Consider the following 16,849-nt stretch of genomic DNA (forward strand, 5'->3'; position numbering starts at 1 on the left):
ATAAATGAGCCAGTTTAAATACACATTCATCTTCCCAGCACTGAAGTACCCCTTTAACCCATTATTAACCGCATTATTTTATTTTATATATATTTGTTTTTTATTTGTTTGTTTGTTTTTATTTATTTACCAAGTATTCATTTATTTATATAAATAACCCGTGCAAAGTCCATTTTATTCCCCCTGATTTCTGTTAGCAATTATGTAATTATTTTTTTCACCTTGCATGCGCATACACCGTGTATGCGATCTGAATATTTTAGGATATTTAACTTTGACGCTTTCCAGTGTAGACAAACTATGGCACAACACATCAAGTTTCCTGGTCAAAAATTCTTCAAAATGGCCAGCATTTCTTGACGATTTTCTTGTAAAAATCCAAATGTGCTTTGGTGGCAGGAAGTTTATTGACAGTGTTTCCTTTTGTTTCCCTTATTGGTTTGAATGCAATGAAATGTCCTTGTAACTTGTCTTTGTCTCCTGGTTTGAGCTTCCTCAAGTTCTTCTAGGGACAAGATACAGTTGGACTCAAGTCCGCTAGCCTTCTGCATCTCAGTGAACCCTCAGTCTTGTCATGTTACCTACAATTAACACAAACAGCCTCCATATCCCAGATCTCCATTCCCTTGTCTGCTCTAACACAGCTAAAAACCAAAAAAAAGAAAGAAAGAGGTTTGGCTGGGCATTGCACCAGAAAATGCCTGACAGTTTTGATACTTACTTGAATGTGTTATGCTTTTGGAATGTCCAGAGAAGGCAACAAGTAGACCGAAAACCATCGATGGTTGTGAATCGGAAGGCCTGTGACAACTTGCTTGAAGACAAAAAAACAAACAGATTTTTGATAAGCATTCCACAAGAAATTAGTCTACAACATGATACACACTACAGTATTAACTGTTGCATGGTGATTTTGAAACTATCTTCGACATTAAGAGTAAAATGGAAGCTTAAAGAATGGTCTAAAAGTGAAATGTGATGGAGAAGGTCTTTCAAAATGTAACTCTTTTTGTCTCATCATACATCATGTTGATGTCCTGTTGTTTGCCTCCACTCCACAGGGGGAGCAGTAAGGGAAAAGACATCAGTGTCATCAAATCTCTGAGGGTCCTAAGGGTGCTACGTCCACTCAAGACCATCAAACGTCTTCCAAAACTAAAAGTACAGTCAAAGCCACACACATACAGTACACCTACACAGCTGTGATACATGTTATCACATCATCATATTTTCCCATGTTTTGTTAGCTAAATTAGTGCACTATACTAATTTAATTTGTCTCTTTCTCCCAGGCGGTGTTTGACTGTGTAGTAAACTCTCTGAAGAACGTGTTGAACATCCTCATTGTCTACATGCTGTTCATGTTCATCTTCGCTGTGGTGGCCGTGCAGCTTTTTAAGGGACGATTCTTCTACTGTACCGACGAGTCCAAAGAGTTCGCCCGTGACTGCAGGTAAGGAGAGATGACATGTATTTTTGCATGCAACAGTTTTTCAAAAGTGACATGAATTTGGCGACATGGTCAACAATAATACACTTATGGCATGTTCACACCAAGAACGATAAAGATAAATTTATCGATAACTATATTAGCATCCACACCAACGCATGATAACAGTCTGTTTATTATAAGCATGTGCTGTCATTTGCCACTTGCCATTTGCCACTTAAATGTTTGAGCTCTTTAAAGTCGAGTGGATTCTGATTGGTGTCAATCATGGACTTCACTAGGCCCTTTTTAGGGGGGCTTCAGCCCCCCCCTAAACTTCTGCCCAACCCCCCTAAAAAATGTGTGATTAACCTTTATAACATATGAAACTGGCGGGAGGCTTCGGCTTCGTCCCGTCTTTTAATCAGCATGTTCTAAAATCCGTAGCGGCGCCGAGTGCGCGTCTAAAGCAGAGGTGTGTGCGTTGATCTGAGCCTCATTGGTCTGTCACCGCTCGTCAATGTCAAAATATTTGAGAAAACCAATCAAATCAGAGTAGGTGGGCTTTATGTACGCACAGAAGCTGCTGAGGTTGAGCGCGAATTTTAGTAGCAGGACTCTACGTCAAGTGTGAGATATGTAAATAGCTAAACTAAACATTTAATATTTGACAGCTGCTTCTTTAAGTCAGAAATGTTAAACAAATGACAAAAATATTCAGGCAAATGAATAAACTTTTGTCTAATTTCACCATTTTGAATTGAAATGGGCCTATGTAATGTCATTTATAATATAGTTAATAAACAAGAAATATTAACAAAGCTGTTTTCTTCAGATTAGGCATACGATTAATAGTAGCCTAATGAATGTGTGCATATTGTAAATTAATATAATTCCATTTGAAGCATTCAGTAAATAAAAAAGCTCAGCTCAACATTGGGCATAGTAGGCCTAATGAATGTGTGCATATTGTGAATTAATTTAATACATTTAGTTACTTAGCTTTCCTGGTAGTCTTTACTAAATTAGCATGTTTTTGAAAATTATTCATAAAACATATAAAAATCAGTTAACATATGTTTTACTGTCTTCACTGACGAAAACGGAAAAACTTAATCAGTCATATCTCCCCACTGACATGGTTTTCAAGCTATTGTTATCAAATTTTTTGCCGTTCAGAACATCTTAAAATGCACATATGTAGATCATGGAAATCAAAATTTTCTCGGGGGAACAAGCCTCCGAACCCTCCTAACTACCTCACATTTGGGATCTCAGTGATTATAAACCTACATTTTATGATTAAGGGATGTACAATATGGTCATGCAGAATAAGGCATTAATATTTGCTTTAAAAGTAATAATAAACAGCCGATATCCTAATATGCATACTAATAAGCTACTAGTTAATACTGAGAATTGGACCCTAAACTAAAGTGTTACCATTTTTTTTCATACCCTCACTGGGGGCTGAGCCCCCCTATAATGAATATCCTAGAATCGCCCCTAGTGTCAATGCTTTTATCATTCATCAGCTGGAAAAAAATATTCTGAAAGCGGTTCCAACAATATTGTTCCTCTGTGCCATTCTCCTTATAGAACTGTTATAAAATTAGAACGATTACTAAAACTTTATAGTTGTAGTCATCGTCCTTTCTGTAAACAGGCCTCTATACTCACTCATCATTATAAAAATGCATGTGTATTTGTGTTTCAGGGGCGAGTATTTGGTATATGAGCGTAATGAGGTAAAATCGCAGAAGCGGGAGTGGAAGAAGTACGATTTCCACTACGACAACGTGCTCTGGGCCCTGCTTACTCTCTTTACTGTGTCCACTGGAGAGGGATGGCCGCAGTGAGTTGACATTCACTCACAAACAAGCACTTGTGTGTCATCTCTAGTGCCTTATTATCTCTCCTTTTGTGTAATCGCCTCTTCCTTTCTTTTCTCTTTCAGGGTGTTGAAGCACTCTGTGGACTCCACTTTTGAGAACCAGGGCCCGAGCCCGGGATACCGGATGGAAATGTCCATCTTTTACGTGGTGTACTTCGTTGTCTTCCCCTTCTTCTTCGTAAACATCTTTGTAGCTCTCATCATCATCACTTTCCAGGAGCAAGGAGACAAGATGATGGAGGACTACAGCCTCGAAAAGAATGAGGTACTTGCTGCTTTATTCACATGAGTAAACCAAGCTGACATACCTCATTTTGAACAAAACATCCTATAAATCATTCAATCCATGGTGCATTGTGTTTAAATAAAATTATATCCAAGATGGTGGACAGAGTTTAGTTGTATTCATTACTAAAAAGTTGTTCAGGAAATAATTTCATATAATTTCAAATGTGGTATTTCAAGTCATAAGTTGCAATAGCTATTTGTGTACAAATATGATTATAAATTTGAATATTCATTGTTTTGTGGGGTTTTTTTGTTATTATTATCTGTGAAATTGTCAATTTTATTGCAAACTCTAGAAAGGAGCGTGAGTCGGCCTTTCGTAGTAGGCCGTGGATTCAGGGAACAGTGATTCGCCTATTTTGCACGCACTCCAGTCCAACGCTGTCTTCTTTTCAAAAGCATTTCTAAATTAAGTTCATAAACGTTTCACAAACGAAAAATTCCACCAAAAAACGAAGTGGTCAAAAAACTGTGAGTAACTACCATCCCAAAATCCAAACATTTGTTCTTTGTTCTCAGTTCCTACCCCGCCCATACGCAGTGACATATACATTACGCACCTAACAGGTGTACAATAATGAACAAAATAAGTTCCTAAATACAAGTATAAATATGCACCTAGTAAATAATAATAATAATAAAACAAGTTACATAACTTATAATAAATAAACTCCAATACAACACTTACTATGGACAAATGCTACAACAGAGCGGATTGCTAAAAAAAATTATATATTCTATTATTATTATTATTTAAAGTGTTAGTTCACCCAAAAAATGTACATTCTGTCATCAATTACTCACCCTCATGTTTGGTCAACTTTGAAACAAATAGTAGATATTTTTTAATAAAATAAAAAGAGATTTATGTCCCTCCATTAACAGTCTAGGCAGCTGCCACTTTGACACTCCATATGAATCTAATCTAGGCTTTATAACATTTTAGGATAAACTTTGACGCTTTCCAGTTTAGACTGACTTAAGCCGTTGTGGCAGTCTATACATACAAGTTTCCTGGTCAAAAATTCCATAAGAAAAGGGACACGAGTCGAGCCAAAGGAAAGTGTTCAGCCTTTACACGCCCTAACTCTACTACACTAACTATCCAAAATACAAAACTTACAGGGGATGGCGCTCACTTCTAACCTAGTGCGCTTAATACATAAAAGATCTCTAAGTGTTGCATAATGTATGTCACGTGATATCTTACCTGTCCGCTTTTCCTCGGTTCATAGAGAAAACAATGGGAAAATAACTAAATATGAATGAAATGCAAGATGACAAAACAAAAAACGGTACAAGTAAAGATTGTCACAGTTAGAACAACGCTAGCAAAAGGTTAGACTAAACAAGAGCAGAGGACACAGTGACGACACACAGGTTAATGATGATTGACAGCGACAATGGACGATAGCGTTCATCAAGGAATGAGCCTGAGAAAACAGAGCAAGAGAGATAGAAAAGGTGGGAAGGCCATCTGCTCTTTTCTAGATTTTGAGATAAAATTCCATAGATGAGACTTGAATAATTACATCATTAGAAAACTTTTCATGTAAAACTGTTTCTGGGGCATAAGCATCTCATTTCAAAGAGCTGATTACATTTGTGCACTTACATTTTTTATTTTTAACCACATTCTAATGTAAAAAAAAAAAAGAAGCTATTAGCATTAGTCGGGTTTACTGCTGCACAGTTTTACTTTTAACTTGTCTTTCCACTGCAACGAACATGCAACGTGATATGTCAGATGCTTCTTTCACTGTTTTCTGTTGTTCTGTGTCTTCTAGAGAGCCTGTATTGATTTTGCTATAAATGCCAAACCTCTAACGCGCCACATGCCTCAGAACAAGCAAAGCTTTCAGTACCGAATGTGGCAGTTTGTGGTGTCGCCTCCGTTTGAGTACAGTATTATGGCTCTCATTGCGCTCAACACAGTCGTCCTTATGATGAAGGTACGATCTTCTTTTTCCTCCCCCAGCATCAATAATGTCTGTGCATCCATCTGGGTCTAAATTTTCTTTACTGTATGTTTCCAGTACTATGGGGCCTCCGAAGCGTATGACAAAGTCCTGAAGAACCTGAATATCGTGTTCACGACACTCTTCTTCATGGAGTGTGTTCTCAAAATCATTGCCTTTGGTATCAAAGTAAGTCTGGCTGATCACATTCATACATCCTGCTCTTCCTAGCATTACTCATCGCACAATCTAAAGATATCACCCATTATTAATTCATACATCCTGGTACTTATTTAGACCTGAGATATTTATGAAACATGTTTCTTCTCCTAACCCCTTTCGAAAAATGTGTTTGGGGAAAAAAAACCATCTCATGCACTTGTCTGCCTGTCTCCATGGAGACAGGCATTTGATTGGCTACACTTCTTTAATAGTCTTGTCATAGCAGGATTGGGTAATACGGGTCCTCGCTCCCAGAAAACTCTGACATGATTGGTTAACACACACTCTCCTTTTGTTTCTCTGCAGAATTTTTTTCGAGACGCTTGGAATATTTTTGATTTTGTGTCCGTTATCGGCAGCATCACAGATATTTTAGTGACAGAGTTTTGGGTAAGTGCACTTTTAGACAAGTTTAGAAACCAAATACAGATTGCATCTTGATTCATTTTGGAATTGAAATGACAGATGTGACTATATCCATTTGTACATAAATACTCATTTTAATCCCAGTAAATGCATCTTTTACAATCACGCCCCTTTCTTGTGACTGTAAAAAGTTGCATTCCCACACACATACTGAATATATAGCATGTGCTTACTATATCAACCTATTATTATTGTGCTTACTGAGGAAGGTTTCAATGCAACTTTATTTTGTAAAAAATTACTTGTCAGCAAATTGTTAAAATTTGTATCTACTTGAATATTGACCCGTTCTGTCTTCCACGTCATGTGTTCATGCTATTGCTAAGTGTTGTGTGTATTTGTACTGGGTTTTGTGTGTGAATGTCAGTGTTTGAGTGTTTATTTGTGCTGGTGTTGTTTCCTCTCTGTGCTTTTTGGGTGCTCTGTCTATAAAAACGAGACAGACACTTTACTCTGTGTTACACTGAAGTTTGTGGGCTCTTCCAGTGGCCATACATTACACAATGTGGATTCTTATTCAAACTTTCCCCTGAGCAGTGTTATTTTATACTATTACAGTATTTATACATATTTTGAATTACATTATATTGTTCTATTTTTATTTCATTTTTCTATTTTAATATTTCTATTTAGCTGTATTTTTATTTCAGTTTTAGTAATGTTAGTGCTTTAACTAAAACGTATTACAGTTAGTTGCCAAGACAGTATTTATATATATTTCAATGTTTTTCACTTTTCAGTTTTTTATCTACTTTTTTAGATATTTTATAATTTAATTAATAACATATTTTATGCAATTTAACAACACTGTCCCTGATGTATCTAGCATTGTATTTGAAATATGGTTTAAAAAAATGCTTTTTAGGTCATAAACTTTATATTTTACTGTCTGGTCAAATCAGTAAAATCCGGTTTGGCCACTGGAACAGCCTTAATAGTGAATCAATGCCCACCGTATCTGTGTTTGATTAATCAGCCTGTTGACTGTATCCATAACGACTTATTCCTGTTTTATCTTTTTACATGCTTTCTTTGTTCCTCTGATTTGTTGGCGATAAACCCATCCAATCCAAAACAAACAAAAAATGCACTATGAAACTCTCATATCTTCCATCTCATATGTACCCATCCAAACCCCTCACACACTCATCTATGCATCCATCTACTGCAACAACACATAGAATCTGGTTGGTTTGTAATTTCTCTCAGCTTCTATTGCATCCATAACCCAAAATGCCTCGCTCTTCCTTCCCCTCCTTTTTCAAAGCATGTGCTTCCAGTATGATGACCCCCCAACTCCAAATATGCTTGACTATTGGACAGCTGCCCACGTTAACGCTCATATACTCTATTAGCAATCAAAAAAGCTCAAACAAAATAGGAGTAGTTTACTATTTATATCATGATAGATTTTTCCACACAGCTATTGTTTTGTAGAACAGGATAACTCTAAATAACTTGATTGTGATTTTATGTACTATTACAATAATTATGTAAAATTATTCATAAAAGTGATCATACTGTTCCCCCTAATAAAAAATACATATATATTAAACCATATATGGGCCGATATCTAGTAAATTAAAGCAACTTTACTGACATTAACATAGTTGATTTACCTAAATGTATTTACAGACTTCAGTAGATGACTCTTGCTCGTATTGACTTGCAGTTCTAATCTACCTGGTTACCCAGTGACCAATGAGAGCACTAGTTTTTGTGTGTTTGCTCATAAAAAAGCCTTTACACTTGCACAGTTAGTCACAGTCGTTGCCATATCATCTCTGAATGCCATGCACTTTAGCAAAAGCTGCATGATGATTTTTCTTTCATTACCTTATTTCTTCCCTCATTTCCTCAACTCAAGCGCCTGTTCTGCACTACTGTAGTTCCTCCTATGCATCTCACTCATTGAAATATGTGTATGCTGGAATGGGGGATTGATCCTCAATAACCTGTCCACACAGTTGAGACTCTTTAATATGTATTGTACCAAGTCTAAACGCAACATTTTGCTGACTGATTATATCAAATGTACTTAAAATACCACTCTGAAATTTTAAATTTTTAAGCACTTCTAAACTTTGTGTGGATTGGACCATTGAGAATTACATGACCAACGCAGCCAATCCCCATTGGCTAATATTGTTGGTATTCTATTCCATATGCCTGAATTTGCTACGGCCTAAATATTACAATATTATTGCATCGGGCTGCTTCCATACTGTGGCTTGCCTGTCTCAACAGATCAGTGCATTTGATTAAAAAAAGTTTATGCTTTAATATATGATTGGATGATGACTGTTACAGTTTAGTGTTTTTTTAGCCCCTCCTGAAAGTTTTGTTTCCTTTTTTTATGTCAATCCCATTTTAAGTTTATTTTATACATCACTTTATATACATTTATATACAAACTATTTGTATAACTTACATATTACTTTAACCCACTCTTTCCTTCTAATTTTTTATTTTTTTATTTTAATAAAAAAAAATCTTCATAAGCAAACTGATTGTGATTTTCTTCTTCACTTTATCTCACATCTCTCTACTATATCTTCTGTCTGTCTCTTTCACATTCTCCCTGTTCTTCTGGAACATTCTCCTCTATCTCTGTTTCTACATTCGTCTAAATCTAATCTCCACAGGATAACTTCATAAACCTGAGTTTTCTGAGACTCTTCCGAGCAGCACGTCTCATTAAGCTCTTGAGGCAGGGCGAGACCATTCGCATTCTACTTTGGACCTTCGTTCAGTCATTTAAGGTACGAAAAAAACTCCACACCAATTCAAATGCCAAAACCAAATCCAGTGTGACTTAGGAACAAGACTTAAAATACAGTATATGCTAAAAAAAATTTGCACCATAACCTTTACACTGATTGTGATGCCAAATTTCATGCACTCTGATTCAGTTAAAAAAAGAGACAATTTTTCTACTTGAGAAGTATTACTATTTATATTACCTACGTAGAAAAATGCTGCACGGAGGAATAACCAACTGACCTGCCTTAGGGACTTAAAGGGTGAATTGAGTTTGGATGCCGTAATTGTCTGGCATCTAAACATTTAACAAATTGAGCCTATTTATTGAATGGAAAAACAAAGAAGAAATTCTCCAAATCTAAACAAAAAGTGAGATCATTACAGTGCATATTTTCATGCAATATTGTAGAGATGTAATACTTCTTTTTAAATTCATGTTGTCTTGTAACTTTTATACAGTGCATCCATTACATTTTCTTCACATTTTATGTTACAGTCTTATTCCAAAATGGATTAAATTCATTCTTTTTTTTTCCTCAATTCTACAAATAATACCCCATAATGACAACGTGAAAGAAGTTTGTTTGAAATCTTTGCAAATGTATTAAAAACGAAAAAATCACATAAGTATTCACAACCTTTGCTATGACACTCAAAATTGAGCTCAGGTGCATCCTGTTTCCACATTCATCATTGAGATGTTTATACAACTTGATTGGAGTCCATCTGTGGCAAATTCAGTTGATTGGACATTATTTGGAAAGGCACACACCTGTCTATATAATGTCCCACAGTTAACAGTGCATGTCAGAGCACATACCAAGCCATGAAGTCCAAAGAAATTTCTGTAGACCCCCGAGACAGGAATATATCGAGGCACAGATCTGGGGAAGGGTACAGAAAAATTTCTGCAGCATTGAAGGTCACAATGAGCACAGTGGCCTCCATCATCCATAAAGAAGTTTGGAAGAAGTTTGGAACCGCCAGGACTCTTCTTAGAGCTAGCCGCCCGGCCAAACTCCGCTATCGGGGGAGAAGGGCCTTAGTCAGGGAGGTGACCAAGAGCCAGATGGTTACTCTGACAGAGTTCCAGCATTTCTCTTTGGAGAGAGGAGAACCTTTTAGAAGAACAACCATCTCTGCAGCCCTCCACCAATCAGGCCTGTATGGTAGAGTGGCCAGACGGAAGCCAGTAAAAGGCTGCCTGGAGTTTGCCAAAAGGCACCTGAAGGACCCTCAGACCACGAGAAACAAAATTCTCTGGTCTGATGAAACAAAGATTGAACTCTTTGGCCTGAATGGCAAGCGTCATGTCTGGAGGAAACCAGGCACCGCTCATCACCTGGCCAATACCATCCCTACAGTGAACCATGGTGGTGGCAGCTTCGTGCTGTGGGGATGTTTTTCAGTGGCAGGAACTGGGAGACTAGTCAGGATAGAGGGAAATAAGAATAAAGCAATGTACAGTGACATCCTTGATGAAAACCTGCTCCAGAGCACTCTGGACCTCAGACTGGGGCGAAGGTTCATCTTCCAACAGGACAACGACCTTAAGCACACAGCCAAGATAACAAAGGAGAGGCTACGGGACAACTCTGTGAATGTCCTCGAGTGGCCCAGCCAGAGCCCAGACTTGAACCCGATTAAACATCTCTGGAGAGATCTGAAAATGGCTGTGCACCGACACTCCCCATCCAACCTGATAGAGCTTGAGAGGTCCTGTAAAGAAGAATGGGAGAAACTGCCCCAAAATAGGTGTGCCAAGCTTGTAGCATCATACTCAAAAAGACTTGAGGCTGTAATTGGTACCAAAGGTGCTTCAACAAAGTATCAAGCAAAGTCTGTGAATACTTATGTACATGTGATTTTTTTTCTCCCATTTTTTATTTTTAATACATTTACAAAGATTTCAAACAAACTTCTTTCACATTTGTCATTATGGGAAAAAATATCAATTTAATCCATTTTGAAATAAGGCGGTAACATAACATAAAATGTGGAAAAAGTGAAGCGCTGTGAATACTTTCCGGATGCACTGTATAAAAGCATAGTGACAAATATGCCTATTTTACAGTGTGCACATTTGTAAAGATATGTGAACAGACTAGAGGTGTAACAACTTTTTTTAAGTCGGCATTGATTTCAGTGAAGTCGATGATTTCAGTCAAGTCGACATCGACTAGTCGTTGATGTCATCATCAATAAACAAATAAGGCTGAACCTCGAGCTGAAACCCGAATACGGGTTGCCTTGTGCACAGCTATGGCATATGACACAGCGCTGTCCACAAGGCTACTTCTCCTACATAACAGCTTGTTTTTATCAGTTCTTTTGTCTTTGGGTCGTTATTTCTCACAGGTTTCTAAATCAGATACAGATAAAGAAGCAGAGTATAGATTACATTTACATGAATGCATGAGCATGAATGAGAGAGTGATTGTGTGTGAATTAATTCTACCTGGCAGCGTCTCTCTACTAATAGTGAAGCTGTGGGTTTTAGTTACTAAGAAATATATGCTAGAACCTTTCAGTTTCTAAGCTATTTTATTGATAAATCACAGAACAGTGTTGACAATACATTTTTCAAGCTACTGAAATGTGTCTATGTTACAATAAGCTGTTTATAATGTGCATTCACCCGATCAATATCGATCATCCAGAGGGTATAATCAAAAATATCTAGTGGAGCGCTCTCGAAGTATGCATTTATTTGTCATTTTAACTGTTGGAAACGGAGGGTAAAAGTGGACTTCAAAGATTTCTTATCCTTTTGCGTCATCTGTCATCAGCGACAAGTCAACATCAAGCTTAAAGGGATAGTTCACCCAAAAATGAAAATGAATTACTCACCCTCATATCGTTCCAAACCTTTGAGACCTTTGTTTATCTTCAGAACACAAATTAAGATATTTTTGATGAAATTCGAGAGCTCTCAGGACCCTGAATTAGACTATTTTAACTATTTTAACAACTATTTTACTTCCTTTCTGGTCCTTGAAAGTGTTCATTAAATTGCTGACTATGGAGGGGCCTGAGAGCACTCGGATTTCATCAAAAATATCTTAATTTGTGTTACGAAGATGAACAAAGGTGTTACGGGTTTGGAACGAAATGAGGGTGAGTAATTAATGACGGAATTTTCATTTTTGGGTGAACTATCTCTTTAAAGCGTCATGGCAGAGCATTAAAGTCAACTGGTCTATGCAACCCCTAGCACAGACTTAGCCAACCATCAAAATTCTGTTTTCCTCCTTTCATTCTGTTTCTGTCTTTTTACAGGCTCTGCCATATGTGTGCCTGCTCATTGCAATTCTGTTCTTCATCTATGCCATCATTGGCATGCAGGTAACAGCTCTAACATCACTGTGGGTTTTCAAAGAACTAAATAAAGACAAAAATGAAACCTAAATAAGCCATGTATCAATCAACACATAAGCATAAGGGAACTTTGGGATGTGTGCAGAAGTTTTATATTTGCTCTGTGATGCTTTAGTTGTTTGGAAACTTGAAGCTGGATGATGAGGAAGCGATCAACGAACACAACAACTTCAGAACCTTCATCATGGCCCTAATGCTCCTCTTCAGGTCCATCTTGTGTCTTTACCAGTGTTATTTTAGTATTACTGTTATAGTATTTTGAATTAGCTTGTTGTTTTTCCATTTTAAGTTCAGCTTAAGTTATAGTGTTTTTGTTTTATAGTGCTTTTGTCATTTCTTTTTAGATTTAATATTTTTTTTTTTTAGTAGTTTAATACTTTAAATTAAACCTTTCTATTTTGTTTCTAGGAACAAGATCTGCATACAATTTTTCACACCAAATATTTCTGTTTAGCTTTCATTTGTTTTTGTTTTGTTAGTTGTTCTCTAAGTATAAGTTTTTCCTACTAATAACATTTTCCAGTTAGTTAACAAAAAATATTTTTAATATTATGTATGTGTATGTTTTGGTAACAGGAGTGCCACTGGCGAGGCGTGGCATGACATCATGCTGGCATGTCTCGGAGGAAAGGATTGTGATGATTTCTCTGGCAACGATGGGCCAGAGTGCGGCAGCAACTTTGCCTATGTCTACTTTGTTTCTTTCATCTTCCTCTGTTCTTTCCTGGTGAGAACAACTTTCACTTGTTTCTTTACTCCTTCCTTTACCTGAAACGCACTTTTTAACATTTCACTTTTTCCTCTTAGAGATGCATCTGTTTTTATTTTTCGCTTCAAAACAGTAAATAATTGATTCAGTATGTTTTTGGCCTGTCTGTTTATGTGTTTAGATGCTGAATCTCTTCGTCGCTGTCATCATGGATAACTTTGAATACTTGACCAGGGACTCCTCCATCCTGGGTCCACATCATTTGGATGAGTATGTCAGGATATGGGCAGAGTACGACCCAGCAGCCTGGTGAGTTGCACGCACAAACGTTTTCTATCACACACAACAAAAACACATTTGAACGATACATACAACCATTGATTTTTCATTCTAAATCCTAAATCAATTGCAACACCTATAACAACATTTTTTAAAAGGAAACATGCTTACTGCAAGCTAACAAACACTGTAACATTCTAAAGATTATTTTATCACAGATATTTAAATGTGCACACAAACTAACTTAAAAACTAACCATTCTTCCCCATAGCTCTTATGTCTTTTTTTACTGAAAACATCCCCAGAACGTCCCACAACACTGTCCATGGTCACTCAAGATAATGCCCTGTCACAGATAGTGGATCTTAAACTCTCAAAATGCCCAATGGTTGTCTTTATATCCCTCCTATCCCATCCTTGGGCTGATGTGACATATGGGTCACATATGTAGATGAGCCCGATTGTACCAACTCCACAAACTCTGTCTGCCCAGTCAGTGCCCAATCAGTAGTGTCTCCCACTTCCCCCCGTCCCAGTGCTTGCCTCATCCTCAAGTGCTGTTCTGCAAGAGCGCATGGAGATGGTCTGAATGTAGGAATCCCAGCTCTGAGAGAACCTGCTAACCCTGTTAATAATGCGCCGTACAAAGATGATTCAGCAAATAAAGTTTTAAGGTTTGAACCAGGGTTGTTCACCATTCAGAATTGAATTAATTTTATTTTTTTAAATTCCAGATCAATTCTCTAATTTTAATTGAATTTTTTAGTTTCAGACACCAAACAAGATGTAGAATTGCACTTTGAATGTAAAGAAGTACAACTGAAATGACTCGAAATTAAATAAATTCATAATTCCACAAATTTTAAGTAGAAAAGTGAGACAAAATGGAATGCCGGATTGAGAAAGCCCTGTTTGAAGTTTGAAGGTTTATAGACCTTATAGATAAAGATGGATGGATGAATGGATGGATGAGTGGATAACCTGCATTGCATTTCTTTGAATTACAATTCGGTAAATTCCTCTTCCTGTCATTCCAATTCAAATTCAAATTCAGTTTTGTGTAGATTGTGGCCAGTTCAATTCAAATTCATACTCATGAACTGAAAGGGACCCAGTTCTTCAATTCTGTATTTTGCACAATTTTGTTTTGAACAAATGCTTTCAGTATTCAGAAAGCAAGTATTTTACTACAGTATCATTTTAAATCTATTTGTTAAAAAAAAAAAACAGAGTGCAACAAAGGGTAGATTTGAATATTTGCAAGAATTATTTTAAGGAAAAAAATATGTGTACAAGAACTTTAAAAGAGAGTTGAACGTGAGACCCTGTGCATGGCAGATTCTGACTTCACAATGACTTAATTCTCCCATCTTTATGGCTCAGGTGTGCATGGCAAACATCTTCACAGACAAGCTGTCGCAGCTTATTTCTGTACTTGCCACTGCATACAAACGTTAACAAAATACACCTCATGTATTTTGCCTGGTAAAGCCCACATAGCTGTCACTGTATGCAGTTCAATTAAGTCATTGGACTCGTAAAGATGAGAGAGCCTCTCATGTGCACGGTCATAACGGTGGATTGGTTTACTCCGCACCGTGATGGGGGGAGGATTCAGAACAGCACTAAAGATCATTCAAGGACAGCTTTACCAATTTTTTGTTGCTGTTGTTTTCTCAAAATTTGATCTGGTGATTTCACTCACATGCACAGATGGGGTTTATTGCACTGGATTTTGACATGCGTTGAAATCTCGGCTACAGTAACCCTCGCATGCATGTTTAAATTCATCCAAGACAATGGCCCCTTTTCACATTTCCAGGTTTTTATTATGGAAGTAAATAGCATGAAAACTGTCTTTAGAGGTAAAGGAGGCATTTATTTATAATGGCTGCAGCATGTATCTAAGCATTTATTTAAACGAGTTTATAATATTTTTTATATTTATTTATATTTCTTATTTTATTTGTTTGATACATATAATATATATACTATATATATATACAGTCATGGTCAGAATTATTGGCACCCTTGGTAAATATGTTCAAAGAAGGCTGTGATTATAAATCTGCATTGTTTGTCCTTTGGATCTTTTATGCAAAAAATAAATGACTAATATTGCTAATAAATCTAATATTGTGGAAGTTCATCATCACAGTCTTGTGAAAAGTGTCCATTCCAAGAAGATTCCAGTCTTTCGTATATCTGAACATGTTTGTTAGCTTAAAATCGGTTGGGCTGTCCTTGGAATGATCTGGTTTTCTATTGGTTTGAGGCAGTGGAACAACTTCACTGGGTTTGGTCTGTGATTTGTCAATGGATATGTGTGCTTTTATTCTCTTGTTCTTTGTGCTCCTCTTGTTTCACGATTTTTTCCTCTTTCTCTCCAACTCTTCTTTGGCTCTCTGGCTCTCTTTTTTCTCTCTTTTCCTGTGTGTGCCCCCTCTCTAACCTCCCTGTATTCTTCTTGCAGCGGGCGCATTCATTATAAGGATATGTACAGTTTATTGCGGGTTATCGACCCCCCGCTGGGCTTAGGCAAGAAATGTCCTCATAGGGTGGCCTGCAAGGTTTGGATCCTACTAAACAAAAAACTTAAGCACCTGCTCGCATTGAAGACTGGAATGAATGTTGCTTTTCTTTTTTTACGTTTTCTTTTTTCAGTTTTTTTTTTACTCTTCACAGTTTTTCTTCTTTTACTTGAAATTCATTTTTGTTATTTTATTTGCCATCTCTGTATGCATTCTGATATGACAAATGAGAATGTGCAGGACAATGCAGACACCTTTTTAGAAGCATGACGTGCACTGCCATCGACAGCCAAGTTTGTACGAATCTCTCTGTGGAATAAATCACTCTTAACAGCCAAAAAAAACCAAAAACACAAATGAATGAATCAGTCATTTTGTTATTTTTTTTCTTTCTGCTTGCTGTTGAACCATGCCTTGGCAAACTGGGTGTAACAGTGTGCATTGTTCTTGTTTGGGGACGAAGTGAGGGTTGGGGATCAGAGGACTGCATTGACGTGACTGCCATAGTTCACCACCAAGCAGCGGAGCTTTTCTTTGCCTGTTTGAAGCCCCACTGCAGTTCTATGGGACCGTCCCACGATCGCATAGAACCGTGTTTTTACTAGGACTTAAAACCAGCTTCCCCTCCTCCTGTTTAATCTCCAGCCAATCAAGAGCTCTCACGCTCTCAAAACCCCGCCCCTCGCCCAGACCAAAACAGTAACCTATGTGTCTTTGTTTTTCCTTCTTGCCGTTCTTATTTCCTCCTCCTTTCTCCTTTTTTGGTTTAAATCCCACCATCCTCCGGTTTGTCCCCCTCCATTGTTTCTCTTCTTGTCCATTGTTTTATTCGTCCTTCGTTGTCCTCCTATTTCCCCCCTCCCGTTCTCCTCGTTTCATTTTTGGGGGTCTCACCCCTCCCCTCCCACCCCACTCCCCCTTACAGCGGCAGGATCAGTTACACTGATATGTATGAGATGCTCAGGCACATGT

The 16,849-nt window shown here is 37.4% G+C and overlaps 1 protein-coding gene across 1 annotated transcript in view; it reads left to right on the forward strand.

Annotated features, from left to right (window-relative positions):
* The window catches only part of cacna1ab (calcium channel, voltage-dependent, P/Q type, alpha 1A subunit, b), an 81,183-nt gene that overhangs the window by 42,833 nt on the left and 21,501 nt on the right, over positions 1-16,849 (forward strand). Inside the window, exons 25-37 of the mRNA XM_079844138.1 lie at positions 1,062-1,161; positions 1,293-1,453; positions 3,147-3,284; positions 3,387-3,588; positions 5,399-5,563; positions 5,648-5,758; positions 6,098-6,181; positions 8,863-8,979; positions 12,260-12,325; positions 12,474-12,565; positions 12,935-13,085; positions 13,249-13,376; positions 15,820-15,916. Coding sequence (XP_079700264.1) covers positions 1,062-1,161; positions 1,293-1,453; positions 3,147-3,284; positions 3,387-3,588; positions 5,399-5,563; positions 5,648-5,758; positions 6,098-6,181; positions 8,863-8,979; positions 12,260-12,325; positions 12,474-12,565; positions 12,935-13,085; positions 13,249-13,376; positions 15,820-15,916 — 1,612 coding nt within the window. The remainder of the gene's footprint in view (positions 1-1,061; positions 1,162-1,292; positions 1,454-3,146; positions 3,285-3,386; positions 3,589-5,398; positions 5,564-5,647; positions 5,759-6,097; positions 6,182-8,862; positions 8,980-12,259; positions 12,326-12,473; positions 12,566-12,934; positions 13,086-13,248; positions 13,377-15,819; positions 15,917-16,849) is intronic.

The sequence above is a fragment of the Gobio gobio genome (assembly GCF_949357685.1).
Source record: "Gobio gobio genome assembly, chromosome: 19".
Classification (NCBI taxonomy): domain Eukaryota; kingdom Metazoa; phylum Chordata; class Actinopteri; order Cypriniformes; family Gobionidae; genus Gobio; species Gobio gobio.